General features: G+C 41.3%; 1 protein-coding gene across 2 annotated transcripts in view; it reads left to right on the forward strand.

The window, feature by feature from the left end:
- The window catches only part of DGKQ (diacylglycerol kinase theta), a 121,574-nt gene that overhangs the window by 100,625 nt on the left and 5,372 nt on the right, over positions 1-15,577 (forward strand). The window contains exon 23 of one of the 2 annotated variants that reach the window (XR_002328019.2): positions 1,213-2,388. Coding sequence is in view for 1 of the 2 variants with exons in the window: in XM_021005405.1 (XP_020861064.1) it covers positions 1,213-1,317 (105 nt within the window). In the remaining variant the exon portion in view is untranslated. Of the gene's footprint in view, positions 1-1,212; positions 6,807-15,577 lie in introns of those variants that run through there. The other variant, XM_021005405.1, reaches the window with a different exon arrangement.

Genomic DNA, 15,577 nt, shown 5'->3' on the forward strand with positions numbered 1-15,577 from the left:
CTCCCTCCCTCCTTCCCCCTCCCTGATTCCTTTCTCCCTTCCTCCTTCCTTCTCTCCTTCCCCCTCCCTGATTCCTTCCTCCCTCCCTCCCTTCCTTTCTTCCTTCTAAATGCTTTAGAAATGTGAGTGGTTATCATTATCCCTTCCTCTCTCTCTCCTTCCTTCCCCCCTCCCTCCTTTTCCCCTCCTTCCTTCCTTCCTTTCTTCTTCCTTCCTTCCTCTTTTCTTCTCTCCTTCCCCCTCCCTGATTCCTTTTTCCCTCCTTCCTTCCTTCCTTCCTCCCTTTCTCCCTTCCTCCCTTCCTCCCTTCCTCCCTTCCTCTTTTCCCTCTAAATGCTTTAGAAATGTGAGTGGTTATCATTATCCCTTCCTCTCTCTCTCCTTCCTTCTCCCCTCCCTCCCTCCCTTTCTTCCTTTCTTCCTTCCTTCCTTCTTTCCCTCCCTCCCTCCTTCCTCCCTCCCTCTTTCTCTCCTTCTCTCCCTGCATTCTTTCAGTAGAAATGTCAGACACCACAGGCAGGGCATGTGTATACACTGTCATATACACTGGCTGATGTAATCATTTACATTTGGTTTTGATTATCTGCTTTTCTGTATTGTGATGTAGATTTTGGGGTGGGGAGTGTTTATGGAGAAATGCTGTTGTGTAAAAACAGAAAGCAGCAATTAAAGAAAAAAGGTATAATGCTGCTCATTATTTGTTATATGACCTTGAGCTAGTCCCTCATCTTCTGGTTTTTTGTTTGTTTGTTTTGTTTTGTTTTTGTTTTTTGCTAGGCAGTGGGGGTTAAATGACTTGCCCAGTGTCACATAGCTAGTAAGTGTGAAGTGTCTGAAGCCGCATTTGAACTCAGGTCCTCCTGATTCTACTCTATCCACTGTACCACCCAGCTGCCCCTTCCCTTCCTTTTTCTGGCTATATTTTCCCATCAGTAGAGGGAGAGGATTTGTAGAATCTTAGATTTAAAGGTCATCTTGCCCAACCCCCTCATTTTACAGATCAGGAAACTGAGTTCTAGTGAAGTGAGAAGCATTGCCAGAGGTTGTAAGGGGCAGAGCCCAGGATTCATACCCAGTTCCTCTCCCTCCAGATACATTGGATTATCTGTGAGGTCCCCCTCCAACTCTAAAGTCCGGTGATTCTGCGACCTCTGACTCAGTTATGTAACAATTTAATATAAGCTTTCATCTCTTTTGCCACCACCTTTACAGGTTCACATGTTGAAAAAGTCAAAGCAGAAGCCAAAAAAAGGAACAGGAAGTGTGAAGGATGCCAAAATTGAGAGCTCCGGAGGCTCAGAAGGAGAGATGAAATAGAAGACGGTGTGGAGGCCAAGGCCAATGAATGCTTCCTGTTGTACCCCAGGGCTGGGGCAGGGAATTGGGGAAGGAAGGCTTGCTGATATACCATGTTCATCGCTGCCTTTTCATCGTGTTTCCTGTATGTTAAGTCCCATCTGCCCCTTGTGCTCTTTGGCTTGGAAACGTATGCATTCCATGGCTTTTCAGGAACCTATTCCTTCATCTTGAGGTTTGCCATATAAAGAAATTAGAAGAAGAAACAGATTATCCCCAGTATAAGCTTGGGGACAAGGTCACTCATTAACTTGCACCAGAATCAAATCAGAAGCATCTACTTATCCATCGAATGCAATTTCTGGCCGTTTTTGTCAGGCCCTTAGCTTGCTCTTCCCAGACCAAAAAGGGTTCATGTACACAGCTGCTCCCAAGGAAACAAGAATCAGAAAAGGTGTGGGCATTTACCTCCATTACTGAGGTCAGACTCATCTGGCACCAAGCTGGCTTTTCATTAAGTTCTTGGTGGTTGTGAATGTTTGCGGCAAACTCTAATGATGCCTTCCAAACAGTTTTAGCTTTGGTCACATCCTGTCCAAAGCCACAGTTTGGTAGTACAGTTTAGATTAAGGCCCTGACCGTAGCCAGTTTATTCCCTTTGCCTTTGGAGTGTTTGATGGAGATATTTGTGGAATCAGTCACACCTGTTACATCCCCTACTGCCGAGTGCCAGACTTTGTTGTGGTGAGAATCTGTGGTCGACGTGTACATATATTCCTGATTGGATGACAGAGGATGTCATCTTCGATGGATGCTATATGCCAGTCTTTAAATAATAGACTTAAGGGTGCCAAGGACTCCCAGTGTGTGTACAGTAGTGCCACTGAATTAAAATGAATATTAAAGACAAGAAATACTCTCTGGAAAAATTTAGGGAAAGTAAAAAAGAACAGATGCAGTTTTGAGAAGATAAAGGGTAAAGGAAGGAATGAATGCTGATGCACAGTTTTTTGTCCTCTCCTTTGGACGATATCATTCAGACAAATCGCCTCCTATTCCCACTAGAAGACTTTGCACTGAGAACCAGTACAGGTGATATTGCTATAATGTCTTATCTTCCCCTCATGGGCTTCCCTCTGCAACCAGTCCCTTGAAGGGTGTTTTCTTGCCATTACTTTCCTCTCCTTTTTACTGGCCTGTCCTTTAGCATCTTGGCCAGTGCGGTAGCCAATCTGATCACGTAGACCTAAGAATGACACTTCACTAATGTGGGGACAGCCAATGGGTAATACAACTTCACCTATCCTACAAGAATGCTACACTCTTTCAGAATGAAAATTAACATAAAGAATTAGGCATTTCCCTTTGGGAAAAAAAATAACCATTCTGTAGATTTCCTTATTTCTTGCCAAATGTGTGGGGTTCTAGAGGCTGGATGATGCACTAAAATTAGAAGTATTTTCTGAAGATTTCAGAGGCACTCCAATTAGGAAGATTGAGTTAACAATGAAAAGGCATCATTTCTTTGTCTTGACAGTTTTATACCAAATTTTTAGTCTGTGTCTACATAATGGATCAAGTCGTCCCCAAGTGACCTTTGTCTGAACATTTGACCCCTTCCATGCCAGAGACCGTTACCTATGGCACCTGCAGAGAGCTGAACAGTCTGCATGAGTGATTAGGTCTTTCCCTACCTAGTGGTACTGAGAGATGTGCCTGGTGTTCTTGGGCATTCAGCTTCAGATCCCACCCTTCAGACCTGGCCCACCTCCCTCATCCTCACACCCTACCTCTGGATTATTGTCAGGACCAGTAGTCACAATGTGACAGGGACTGTTTTGGTGAAACATCCTACTGGGGTCTCTTTTATTCAGCTGCTGTTGGCTATATACTCAGTCTTCTTTAAATGGTGCTTTGGCCACAAGACATTGGATAGCTAGGGGACCTAGCCTCATTCAGTAGATGAGTGTCACTAAGGTGTTATCCTCTGGGCAGATTGCTAACCCAGCTGAGCTAACTAAAGAGGCAAGAAAGTTTACATTTTGTCAGAATGTAGGATCGATCCATTTTTCAAGGGCTATGAATGTTTTCAGGAAATAGATAAGGCTGTCTGACTGCTGATATAAATTTCCAAGGTTTCAGTTGCAAATGCCTGTTTTACTTCAAAATGAGGATTTTTAAAAAAATGTACATATGCTAAATCCAACCCAAAACTTAGGTAGAGATTACAAAATCTTCCTGTGCGTTAGGCCAAATCTCCCAGTCCTTTGTTAATCCTGTAGTAGTGTGGAAAGAGCCCTTCCTCTGGAGGTGGATCAGATACTTCCCACTGCCAGTGCTCACTACCTGTGTGGCCCCCTTCCTGAGCTTCAGTTTCGACATCTAATGGCTTCTTAGGGCCATTCTTACCCCAAATCTTTGATCCTAACACAGTGTACGAGAAATATGGAGATATTTCATTAGGAGAAATTAATCTACAAATGCTTTAAATATATATGAGGCATTTTTTATCATCTCACATTCTATATTTTATGGTCAGTATTTTTATATTAAATAAGCATTGCGATACAGCAGGGTACTTGATTTCTCAGCAGCAAGGTTCATGGTGGGTAATATCTCACTGATGGGTGTTAGAACCTACTTAGAGTCACTCTCATCTCTGGGGGAGTGGACATGGAGGAAATGTAGGGTTATATAAATGTAGGGCTTATAGACCTTGTTTCCCAGCAAAGAGCAGATGAGGCACTTGGAATTTTCCTGCCTGAGCCAGGCAAACCCTATTTTTAAGTGTTTGAATTTTTGTATGAAAGTTAAGTGGTTATCTGCTCTGAAAGCTAAAACAAATGAAGCACATAGCAAAAAGTATTCCTTTTTCTTTTTAAGGTGTTTTAAAATTTAACTTGGTCCAATGATACCTCTTAACCTTCCCTTGGTAAGTGGGATGCTGGCACTTTTTAATATTTAGAGAACACCGACCATTACAGAACTGCAGAGAAGCATAGAGAACTTAAGAGTCCAGTCCTCTCGTTTGACTAAGGAAGAAAGTGAGGCCCAGAGTGAGGATGTAATTTATCCACGTCCACTCTTAATTGGGAGGGCTGGGATTCTACCTCTTCTGCCTCTCAATCTTGTGTTCTTTCCATTCATTAGAGCAGGCCATCTGCAGTAACTAAAACTGAAAAGCCTATCACCTACTTCCAAAGGTAGGATTTTCTGTCCTGAGGGAAAGAGCAATAAACAAATTTTTTCCTCTCTTGTGTGGTCATTTGCCCTGATGATAGACTGAGGATTAGAGAAGTGGACTTTTGTCTTTCTAGAAGACTAAAGACTGTAGACATGAACATCCATACATAGTTAAACTATAGGACTCTCCCCGATCCTAATTGAGACCTTTCCTGTATCAGTCTTTTCTAAGATTCTGATGGGTTGAATGTCAAGCTGAGAACAATCTTGGAGATATTTATTTAGGGCCAACTAGTGCAGGATAGTTGGAAATGGTTGCCTAAAAAGATCTTTAGATTCTGAAAATCATGTGTAACATTTCATTGTTCAGAACTCCAAGGATTAATTCCCCTCTTGATATATTCCTGGAAGATGTGACTTAAGGGTTCTCTTCTTTAAGGCATTTGTGCTTTCAGACATGACATTTGTATTCGTCAACTTTTTGCTACCAGTGTCTGTGTCTGGGCTAGGACCTAGAAGGGATGGGACCTCCTCTTCAACTCTTACGTTCCCTGAAGTTTACAAAGAATCAGTTTCAGCTGCTGGAACATTATCAACCCCGTTTATTTGGAACTCTCTAGATCCGAATTTGTAAGTCAGGACCATACTTGGGCCAAAGTTTACTTATGAGTATAGCTTTATTGAATAAGTTAGCAGTGTAAATAAATATGTTTGAGTAGGGGCAAAGCAACTTTTAACCTACTTAAGAGAACAAATTGTTCTCAAGCACTTTAGAAGCACACATTTACTGATAGTTAACAGCAAATTGCAAATAATTCTTATCAATTCTTTGAAGCAGACTACTTATTTTGAGCCTAGTTGAGTTTCTGAATGTACTTGAAAGTAGTAAGACTGAATTTTTTTCTAAAATTTTTTTTAATTTGAATTGTTTGCCAATTCAGACTGACCTTCCCCAAAGTTAATCTGAACCTCCTATGCCTGGATTCTCACATAAAAAGTATTAAAAAGTCGTTTTTGCTTTGCCTAGTTCCTCCTGAAAAAGAAGGCTAATTTTTAAAATGTATAAAGATAAATAAGATGATATCTGGGCTGTCCTTTGAGGCTCTCTGAGGAAAGAATTATGTAAACTCCAGACTTTGCTTGTTGCTATTTCTGTCTCAAATTTTATCTCTATTTTAAAAGAACAGAAAATCCCTTTATTGTGAAGAATCTATCTGGGCCAGTGGTCTGTATACAGTAGATGCTTAGGAAACATTGATAAATGACTGACAGATTATGTAATATTCCTGCTTACATTTTGAACCAAACTGGTTTCTGGAGATAAGAGGCCATTAGGTCCCCAGGTGTGAAGACAGTGGCTTTCTATGTTACTCAGATGGCCCATGCTTCCTCCAGTGACCTTTCTGAAAGTGTGGTGTGGGACCGAGAGTTTGAACTGCAGGCAGTCTTTGATTGTGGAGGGAGCTGGGCTCAGATACCTCTCTGTCTAAACTGAAATCCTTTGGAGTCTTTATTTCATCAGCTGTTGGCAATAAACAGTGCACCCATTTTCTTACTCTCAAAAGAAGTTTGGGTCCATGAAGTCGTGGGCTTTGGGGAATAATTCTGATGCTTTCCCTTTTTTGTTGTGGTAAAAAATGAAAGGGCTGGGAAAAAACAAACCCAAAACAAAATTTAAAAAGGAAAGAGGCTGGCCCAACCCTCTTCAAGATGAGCCAAGTTTGAGAAGCCGAGTGCCTCAGTATATGCTAACATTGATTTTTAAGTGTTAAAGTGGAACCACGTGGCCGATGCCAAGGAATCAGTCCAAGTGGGTCAGTCAGCACCGTCCAATTCTGATTTCTTGCTTATCCTCCTTCCAGCTTCTGCCAAACTCTGTGAACAGATGAATTGTACCTGTAAACCATTCCGCGATGGAATACCATTTCCTCATCATGTGCCTCCAGTATGAGAATTCTCATTGCATATGTTTACTTGCAGTTTTTCATCTTTAAAAAAAAAATTTTAATGGTGTTACTAGTTTCTGTTCATTGCTTGGCAAGCCACTGTATTGGTTCCTGATCTGTAAGAATTATTGTTTCTCAATTGTAGTCAGTGTACAAAGAAGATTAAGGTGAACTTTTTCTTTTTATATTTAAGTATGAGTTTTGTCTTCATGTCCCTAGACTGTTTTCTGTATATATTTTGCATTGTAGCCATGTGGTGATTTTCTTCTGACTGCACTTTGCACTGACCTGAATTCTGAACTCTATGTATAATTTATGGGTATCAGAGATAGAAAATAATTTATATCTGTGACAAATACAGTACTGGTCATTTCCATTGTATTTTGGTGTCTGATTTGTGCATCTTTGAGATTTGGGGTTCTAATGATAACAACTTCAGAGGCAGCCTGGCAGATATAGTGAGTGCCGGGTTCAAGTTCTGCCAGTGACACTTTCCAGCCATGCCATCACAGGCAGGTTATGTAACCTGTCTGAGGCTCAAGGCAATCAAGAGTTGTGTGTTCCTGTATACATACCTCCATATCTGTATGTATGTATGTGTGTGTGTAATATATATGTACATATGTGTGTATATATATCATATATATATGCGTACACACATCTATAGCTATATCTATCTAGATATCTATATGTTTCTGTAATATAGTTATCCATCCATCCATCCATCTATCTATCTTTTGTGGATTCTTGCCTTGTAGATACATGTTACACATTAAGGTTTGCATGTGGTTAAAGCAGTTGTTCCTACAACTGGCATGAGGAGGAGCCCTGACACCATAGAAGAAGCAGAAGAGTTCTGGAGGAGGAAGTCAAGGATGCCCCCAGAGCAAGGGCTGTATCGTTGGGTTTTGGTTCCAATTGCTCAGTCAGGGAGGCAGTACTTGTACATAAGAACAGCTCACAGCCAACAAAAAGTTGGACCCCCAGAATAGCCATCCTGAACCTCACTGTTGACTCCCTTGTTCTCAGTATTTCAGCTAGGCTCCTACTTCTCCTATCTGTGGTCTCCTTGATGGGAGCCTAGCTCTTTCTTCCTTCAACCATTTTCTCCATTTTTGGATCTACTTCATACTGGTTCCTGACTCATGATCTTCAGATTCTTATTTCTCAGACTCAGCCCTGGCGTCTGTGCTCACACCTGGATAGAATTCTTCAGGATAAAATTCCCAGTAGAATGTAGTTCTTGAAGGATGCTGGTGTCATTCAGTGCTTCTTAAATGGGGATCACGTCCCCATATGAGTCACTGAAGCGCTGAAAGGGTCAAGAGTGGAAAAAGTTTAAGAAGCCCTGAATTAAATTATAAAATTTCCTAAGGTAGGTAGGTCGGCTATGGCTCCTCCTTCACAAGACTATTACCAGTCCACCCATTTGTACAGTGAGGGGAAGATTTGACATCCTCAGCTCTACACTCTACACAAGAACATAGATGAGTAGATACTGAAGAGTATGACCCTGAGCCATAGTCCTAGCCAAACTACATTAGCTTCTAAGAGCTATTTGCTCTTAGCAGTGAGTCCATGGGGTCCTTGCCTAATCTTAGCACCTACTTCCTTTCTTCCATCCATTGTCTAATACACTCTAGACTACCAGAGTGCATTTTTAAGCTGTATTTATAATAAAACGAATTAAGGTAAGCAGAAAGTCTCCATTGTGGCTTAAGGATGACCACTTACAGCAGCAAAGTCTAATGTATGCTAGACTTTTAAGCATTTCTACAATAGGTGAACTTACACAAGAGAGTCAATGCCCTGTCTTGTTTGAGTGTCCGGGAGATTTCCACTGCCATCTTTTAAGTCTCACCCTACAAAAGGTCAAATTGAGTTCCCAGGCACAAGGGCTTATGTCCCAGCATCCTTACCTCATAGGATGCTTCTAATGCTGTCCCCTGTGTTCATGAGCCTCTCAAAAGGCCTGGTGAAACCCGATGTTAAGAGTCCTCCCTATATCTACAGAATCCTGCTGGGGTCACAAAGTCCCAGGGGTGTTGTGTGTTACTGCATTGAGAGTCTTGAAAACAGTTTCCAAGAAATGTTCATACCTGAGAGCCAGTGGAGAAATGGAGCGGCCAGAAGACAATGAAATTCACCCCAAGTGGAGAAAAGGCCATGTCTTCATTGTAAGCATAGTTTCTAGATGCCAGCCTCTTGGAATAGGAAAATAAGGAATAAAGAAAATTCCCGGGACTTTTCCTCAAATGGTGAGAGGTGAAGGGAATCATCTCTTAGCTGCTCAGACTAAGGTGATGGCCCCCTGCTCATGCTTCTCAAAGGCAAGTGTTGATAAGTGAGTTAGCTTCAGACCCCCAACATCAGTACTTGTGTAACATGTTCCCCTATAATGAATGTACCAGCAAAACTATCAGAAGTTCTTCAAAAAAAAGAGAAGGCAAAGGACACATTACTCAGGACATACTATCACACAGTAACAATGCCAATTTATAAATACATGTTTTCCCGTGTATTATCTCACTTCATCCTTATGAGATCCTTTGACACCAAGAGGGCAGGTATTCTTTTTTTTTTTGTTCACTTTTTGGTGAGGCAGTTGGGGTTAAGTGACTTGCCCAGGGTCACACAGCTAGTCTCAAGTGTCTAAGGTCGAATTTGAACTCAGGCCCTCCTGACTCTAAGGCCAGAGCCTTATCCACTGCGCCACCTAGCTGCCCTGGGCAAGTATTCATAAAGTAGGAAATGAAGGCCAGCCAGGTTCAGTGGCTTACCCATTCTCACATGGCCACTGAGTTGGGGTTCAGACTCAGATCTCTTCCTATGGTAATGCTGAATTTCAATAAAAATGTAAACTGAGGTTTGTTTTCTTTTTCCATGACTGGAGTAAGTGATGGGTGAACAAAAGGAGACCAATTGTTACCTTAAAAATGACCAATGCTGATTTATAAGGAAGTTTGGTCTGTGTACACAGGAAGAGTTGCTATGGAACTTTAATGTCATTGGGAGCATGTTTCTCAGTGTTGAGATTTTTAAAAGGAAAATGGTTTCTTTCTACCAATGCCTTGTAAAATTAGCCGCAGAGGCAGGTAGGCGGGGTGAAGGGATGTGACCCAAAACCTTGGGGAGGTATCACAGCCAACTCTCAATTATTCAGGGGCTGATTAGGTATCGGATGGAATATCCAACCCCCTTACTGTTCTACTTTCTTGTAGTGGTTCCTTCCCATTGGCCCTGATTCTCCTTAGCCTCTGTATCTGAGCAAGGTGGGTGGGGGGAGAAGACTTGAAATAAGGGTGCCCATACTAGGCATTTAGTAAACATTTGCGGAATCGAATGTTGGTCTCTATCTCAGGTGGACATCTCTGGATTTCTATTTCTTCTGTTACCACACTGAATTCAGGGCTGACAATTAGGAGAGTCATTACTAGTACTAATGTTAAAAAAAAAATGATCCTCTTTGGTGTGCTTTTCTTTCCAGTGGAGATGCTGACTTATCAGTAAATTGAGTCATAGTCAGATGTTCCAGAACACTTGAAACAAAGCACATCTGCTGAGGCAGTTCTTTCTGGAGGCTACTTTTTTAAAAATTAAATAATATTTTATTCCCACCCCTCAATTACATGTGAAAACTGTTTTTAACATTTTTTTTTCAAGTTTTGAGTTCCAAATTCTATCCCTCCCTTTCCTCCTCCCTCCTTGAGACAGTAAGCAATCTGATATAGGTTATACATGTGCAATCATGTGAAACATTTCCATATTAGTCACTTTTTGCAAGCAAACTCAAAAAAAAGAAAGAGGAAGGAAGGAAAAGAAAGAGAAAAAGTATGTTTCAGTCTATATTCAGACATCAGTTCTTTCTCTGGAGGCAGATAGTATGCTTCATCATCAGTCCTTTGGGACTGTCTTGGATAGCCAAGCCATTCATAGTTCTTCATTTTACAATTATTGCTGTTACTGTGTACAACGTTCTTCTGGTTCTGCTCACTTCACTTTGCATCAATTCATGTAAGTCTTTCCAGGTTTTTCTGAAATCACCCTATTTGTCATTTCTTATAGCCCAGTAACATTCCATTATAGAATACACTCCTTTCTCTGATTTGCGTCTTAGAATGTCTAGTTTCCTTCAAAGCTCAGTTCAAGGACCATTACAGACCAGGTCTTTCCTATTGCTATTAGCATCTACTGTTTTCTCTTGTGAAATTACCTTATATTTACTTTTACATATTAGAAACCATGTTGTTGCCTGTAAACCTTGCCTTGAGGGAAGGAGGACTGTTTTATTTTTTGTTTTGTTTTTTGTTTTTAGGCAATTAGGGTTAAGTGACTTGCCCATGGTCACACAGCTAATAAGCATCAAGTGTTTGGTCTGAGGCTGGATTTGAACTCAGGTCCTTCTGACTTCAGGGCTGGTGCTGTATGCACTGCACCACCTAGCTTTTTTGTCTTTTTTTGTCTTTTTCTCCCCAACACCTAGTGCCTGGCACATGGTAGACACTTAATAAAGGCTCATTAATCGATTGATTAAGAGGACTGAAAGGTCTACCTGTGTAGGGATATGCTCTTCAATAGTGAAAATGAAGAGCTGTCAGCCTAGTCAACAAAATATTTTTTTCATACATCTATTGCAGGAAAAAAAGTTTGGCTACCTCTAAAAAGGTCAATATGACTGTATTGGGAGTTCTGAGATGACCTCTGGGCAAGAATTTAAAAGTGTGCCTACAAAGTAGATAATTAAGGATGAATACAAAACCAGCATTATCCAATGTCAGAAAGGCTAAAACTTAGAATCAGCTGAGTTTTGTGGGAAAAAATATGCTAAGAACAACAAAAAGTATATATTTAGCTATTCTAAGGATAAAAAAAAGAGAGAGGAAATGCTAACAGACAGCAAGGAGAATGGAAATCACCAATTTCTATTTTTTTTTCCCTATACCAAGGAAAATGATTGACAACAGTAAAACAAAAATGGGTTAAGAGGAAATTGAAACCCAAGATAAGGGAAAAGATAGTAAGTGAGCACCTGGCATCTCTCAATGAGTTTAGGTAACCAGGCTCAGACCAATCACAGATCAGGGTTTAAAAAAAAAATTATCAGGCACTTGCTGGGTGCCAGTCATTGTTCTAAGTGCTTTACAATTAATATCTCATTTATCTTCCCAACAACCCTGGAGGGTGGGGGCTATTGTTATTTCCATTTTACAGTTGGGGAAGCTGAGACAGAGATTAAGTGATGTGTCCAGGGTCACTCAGCTATTAGGTTATCAGCGGCAGAATACGAATCCAAGCCCAGCACTCTATCTCCCCTGTGACAGCTAGGTGCTTCCATACTGAAAGAATGGGTTGGATTTGATTCCTGAACGTCTGCTGGTAAAACTGTAATCCCGTGGTTCTCAAACTTTTCAATCTCAGGACCCTTTTATGCTCTTAAAAATTATTGAATATCCCTTCTCCCAAAGAACTTCTGTTTATGTGGGTTATTTCTATTGATATTTACCATGTTAGAAAACAAAACATCTTTTTTTTTTTGTCTAGGCAATGGGGTCAAGTGACTTGCCCAGGGTCACACAGCTAATAAGTGTTATGTGTCTGAGGCCACATTTGAACTCAGGTCCTCCTGAATCCAGCGCAGGTGCTCTATCCACTGCACCACCTAGGTGCCCCCAAACATCTTAATATTACTATGAAAGTAGTTTTGACCTTGTGGATCCCCTGAAAGGGTCTCAGGAATCCTCAGGTTTCTGGGCTCTCACTCAGATACCAAAACACACTGCAATCAAACGTGATTAGTGAAACTGGAGGCAAATAGACTCATTTTCAAAAGGAGAGAAGTTGAATTGAGCAAATTATACATTGATAAGTTTGATGTTGGTGCTCAGCAGATTCCTAGAAAATAGTTTTCAACAGATTATTGATGGATATTTAGAAAGAAAGGAGGAGACCAGTAGAAGCCAGAATGTATTTATGAAAAACAAGTCATGACAGAGTAACCTCATTTTCTTCTTGGGCTACTAGACATTATCAATACCAACTCATTTGACAGTCACAATATTTTAGTGGACAAAATGGAGAGATTTCTTCTGAAAGATGGAGAGATGTATCTGTAAATGGTTGCATGTCTGAACCCAGAATGTTGATTTATAAATTATCATTATTACCAGTATATAATAGTAATGACAATAACAGTCCTTTCTGCTATGGTAGGGGTCCATCTCCAGTCATCCTGATCTATATCTTGCCACTGCACCCAGATGGCTCTGGAGGAGAAAGTGAGGCTGGTGCCTTTGCACAGCCTCCCTCCCTTAAATCCAATTCACTTGCACGTCATGGCATCACCTCCCTGATGTCATGGTCTTCTTCAAGAATGAAGGACAAACAACAACAACTTTCAGTGAGCCTGCAGAGGATGAGGTTGCAATGTTTTTATCCAGCCAATAAAAAGCAGTTGTCATATTCCCTTGTGCCACACATTTCACAGAACACTGGAGGAATAAGTGCATGACAGTGACTTGTCATCGGATCATTTCTGTCTGAAATGCATTGAAAAAGAGTGAAACAAGGTAATAATAATAATGATAGTGGTATCATGATGCAGTGGCCCCCAAGTCAGGAAGTCCAGGGTCCAAGCCCAACCTTAACACATACTGACTGTACAACCTAGGGCCTGAGTCGCTCGACCTGGCGGTGCCCTCAGGCCACTCTCTTACACCAAATTGCAGAGCAGTGGCACAACTGAATTGTTAGAATTTCCTCACCTGGAGAAATCAATGAAATCACAAGCCCTTTTGTCGTCATCATCATCATCATCATCATTACAATTACATCGTACTTTCACACTGGCAAAGCAGTTTACATACTTAATTTCATTAGAGCTTAACAGACCCATAAAAGATAGTGCCCAAGAGCTATATCTTATGCTGTCCAACATTTTTATTACTACCTTAAAGACATTAGTGCCGTATTTATTAAATTGAAGGGTGACAGAAAGCAAGGAGGAATCACTAATCTATTGGATGACAGAAACATTATCCAAAAAGATTTTGACCCAATCATGGGTCAGTCCCTTATGGAGGATTTGGAGGCACACGTGGACAAGATGAGAAGATTCAGGTGAATTGTGAATTGCACCATTGAAGGGTTTACTCACAGATCCATTTAAGTGTTAAAGAATTGGATCAAGGGGCTTCTTGGTGGCTTAGTGGATAGAGCATCTGCCCTGAAGTCAGGAGGACCTGAGTTCAAATGTGGCCTCAGAGCAAATATGACACTAGCTGTGTGAACATGAGCAAATCACTTAACACCAATCGCCTTAAAAAAAATTGGATTGAGGCTAGAGAATAAGAATAATAGTAATTAAACTTGAAATCCCAGTATATAAGAATTAGTTGCAAGAACTGGAAATGTTTAGCATGAAAATGAGAAGACTTAGGATAAAGAGCTGGGGATGGTTACTATCTTAATTTTTCTTTAGCTTTCACAACAGAGGTAGTTACTGAGAGGTTACAGCAAGAAGAGAAGTACAGACACTCCCCTCTCAGAACTGGGGGCACACTCTCTCAGATACCACCTCAATATCTGAGGAGAGCAGGCTGAAACTTGACGTGGTTGCTACAAAGCATTTGCTCCACCAAGTTCACTTTCTTTTTTTGTCATTTATTCTTTAAATTAATTTTTTTCAGGCAGTGAAAATACCTTCTTTCCCTCTCACCTTCTATTCCTCCCTTCTCTATTGAGTAAGTAAAACCGAGTTCACTTTCAAATGCAACAGAGTCTATGGAATAAGTAGCTCCTTTGCAGAAACCAGAAGCTTGTCGATCTGCTCCTGGGCTGCGTTAAGCAAGTCACTCTGCGAATCACTCCTCAGCAGGCTGGGTTGCCCACAAACTTTGGCTTTTACTCAAGTTCCCAGACTCCTGGTGCTCTCCCAACCTTTCAAAGCTCACAGAACTACGACCTAGTCTGTTCTGTCTTCAGTGCTCCTTTCTCAGAGACAGGAAAGATCAGACAAAAGAGGAACAGAAACAACAGCAGGGCCATGTTCTCACGAATTCCTATTAACCCCCTGATGATAAGAGTAGGCAACTGGTGGTCCCCCCGCTTGGAGGCTTTAGCAGTTCTTGCCTCCTCACTCAAACACATCCAGGGAAGAAAGAACTACCCTTAAACAGTCGAAGGACTGCCATGTGAAAGAGGGATTACTCAGATATGACCAGGGTGGAAAACAGAGGCACTATCACTTCTTGGTTCCTGGAAGCTAGGCTCTCAATGCAACCCAAGACCAAATTAAGCTTATGTTAGCTGCCAGAGCTCATGGTTGACTCACATTGTATTTTCAATTCCAAACCCCAGATCATTTCCACACTACTATCTATCCATCTTTACCCCATCTTGTAGGTGGAAGTTCATTTACTGAGCGCACATGTAATACTTTACATTCATCCCTATTAAATTTCATCTTATTAGATTCAGCTCAGTGTTCTCACCTTGAAGAGCCTTTGGACCCTGACCATCATTCAGTATGCTCACTGCCTCTCCTAATTTTGGTCTGCACATTTGACAAAGATTTCATCTATATCAGGGGTGGGGAACCTCTGGCCTCGAGGCCACGTGGGCCCTCTAGCTCCTTGGGTGTGGCCCTTTGACTAAATCCAAACTTCACTGAACAAATCCCCTTCATAAAAGGATTTGTCCTGTAAAAGTTGGACTCAGTCAAAAGGCTGCACCCCAGGACTTAGAAGGCCACATGTGGCCTTGAGGTCGCAGGTTCCCCACCCCTAGTTTTTACCTTTATCCAAGTCATTGATAAAAAAAAAATTTAATAGCACAAGGCCAACCACTGATCTAACCTAACATGGAACCATTAGCAAATTAATGAAAAAGCCTTTGTTAAGCACTTAACTATATGCAAAGCATTGTGCTAGGTGTGGGGCCTACAGATGGAAAAGCAAGACAATCCCAGCTGTCAAAGAGCTCTTCTTTTTTTCCTTTTTGGTGAGGCAATTGGGGTTAAGTGACTTGCCTAGGGTCACACAGCTAGTAAGTGTCAAGTGTCTGAGGCTGGATTTGAACTCAGATCTTCCTGACTCCAAGGCTGGAGCTCTACCCACTGCACCACCTAGCTGCCCTCCAAAAGAGTTCATTTTCTA

Source organism: Phascolarctos cinereus, unplaced genomic scaffold (assembly GCF_003287225.1).
Source record: "Phascolarctos cinereus isolate Bilbo 61053 unplaced genomic scaffold, phaCin_HiC Scaffold_9;HRSCAF=440, whole genome shotgun sequence".
NCBI lineage: Eukaryota > Metazoa > Chordata > Mammalia > Diprotodontia > Phascolarctidae > Phascolarctos > Phascolarctos cinereus.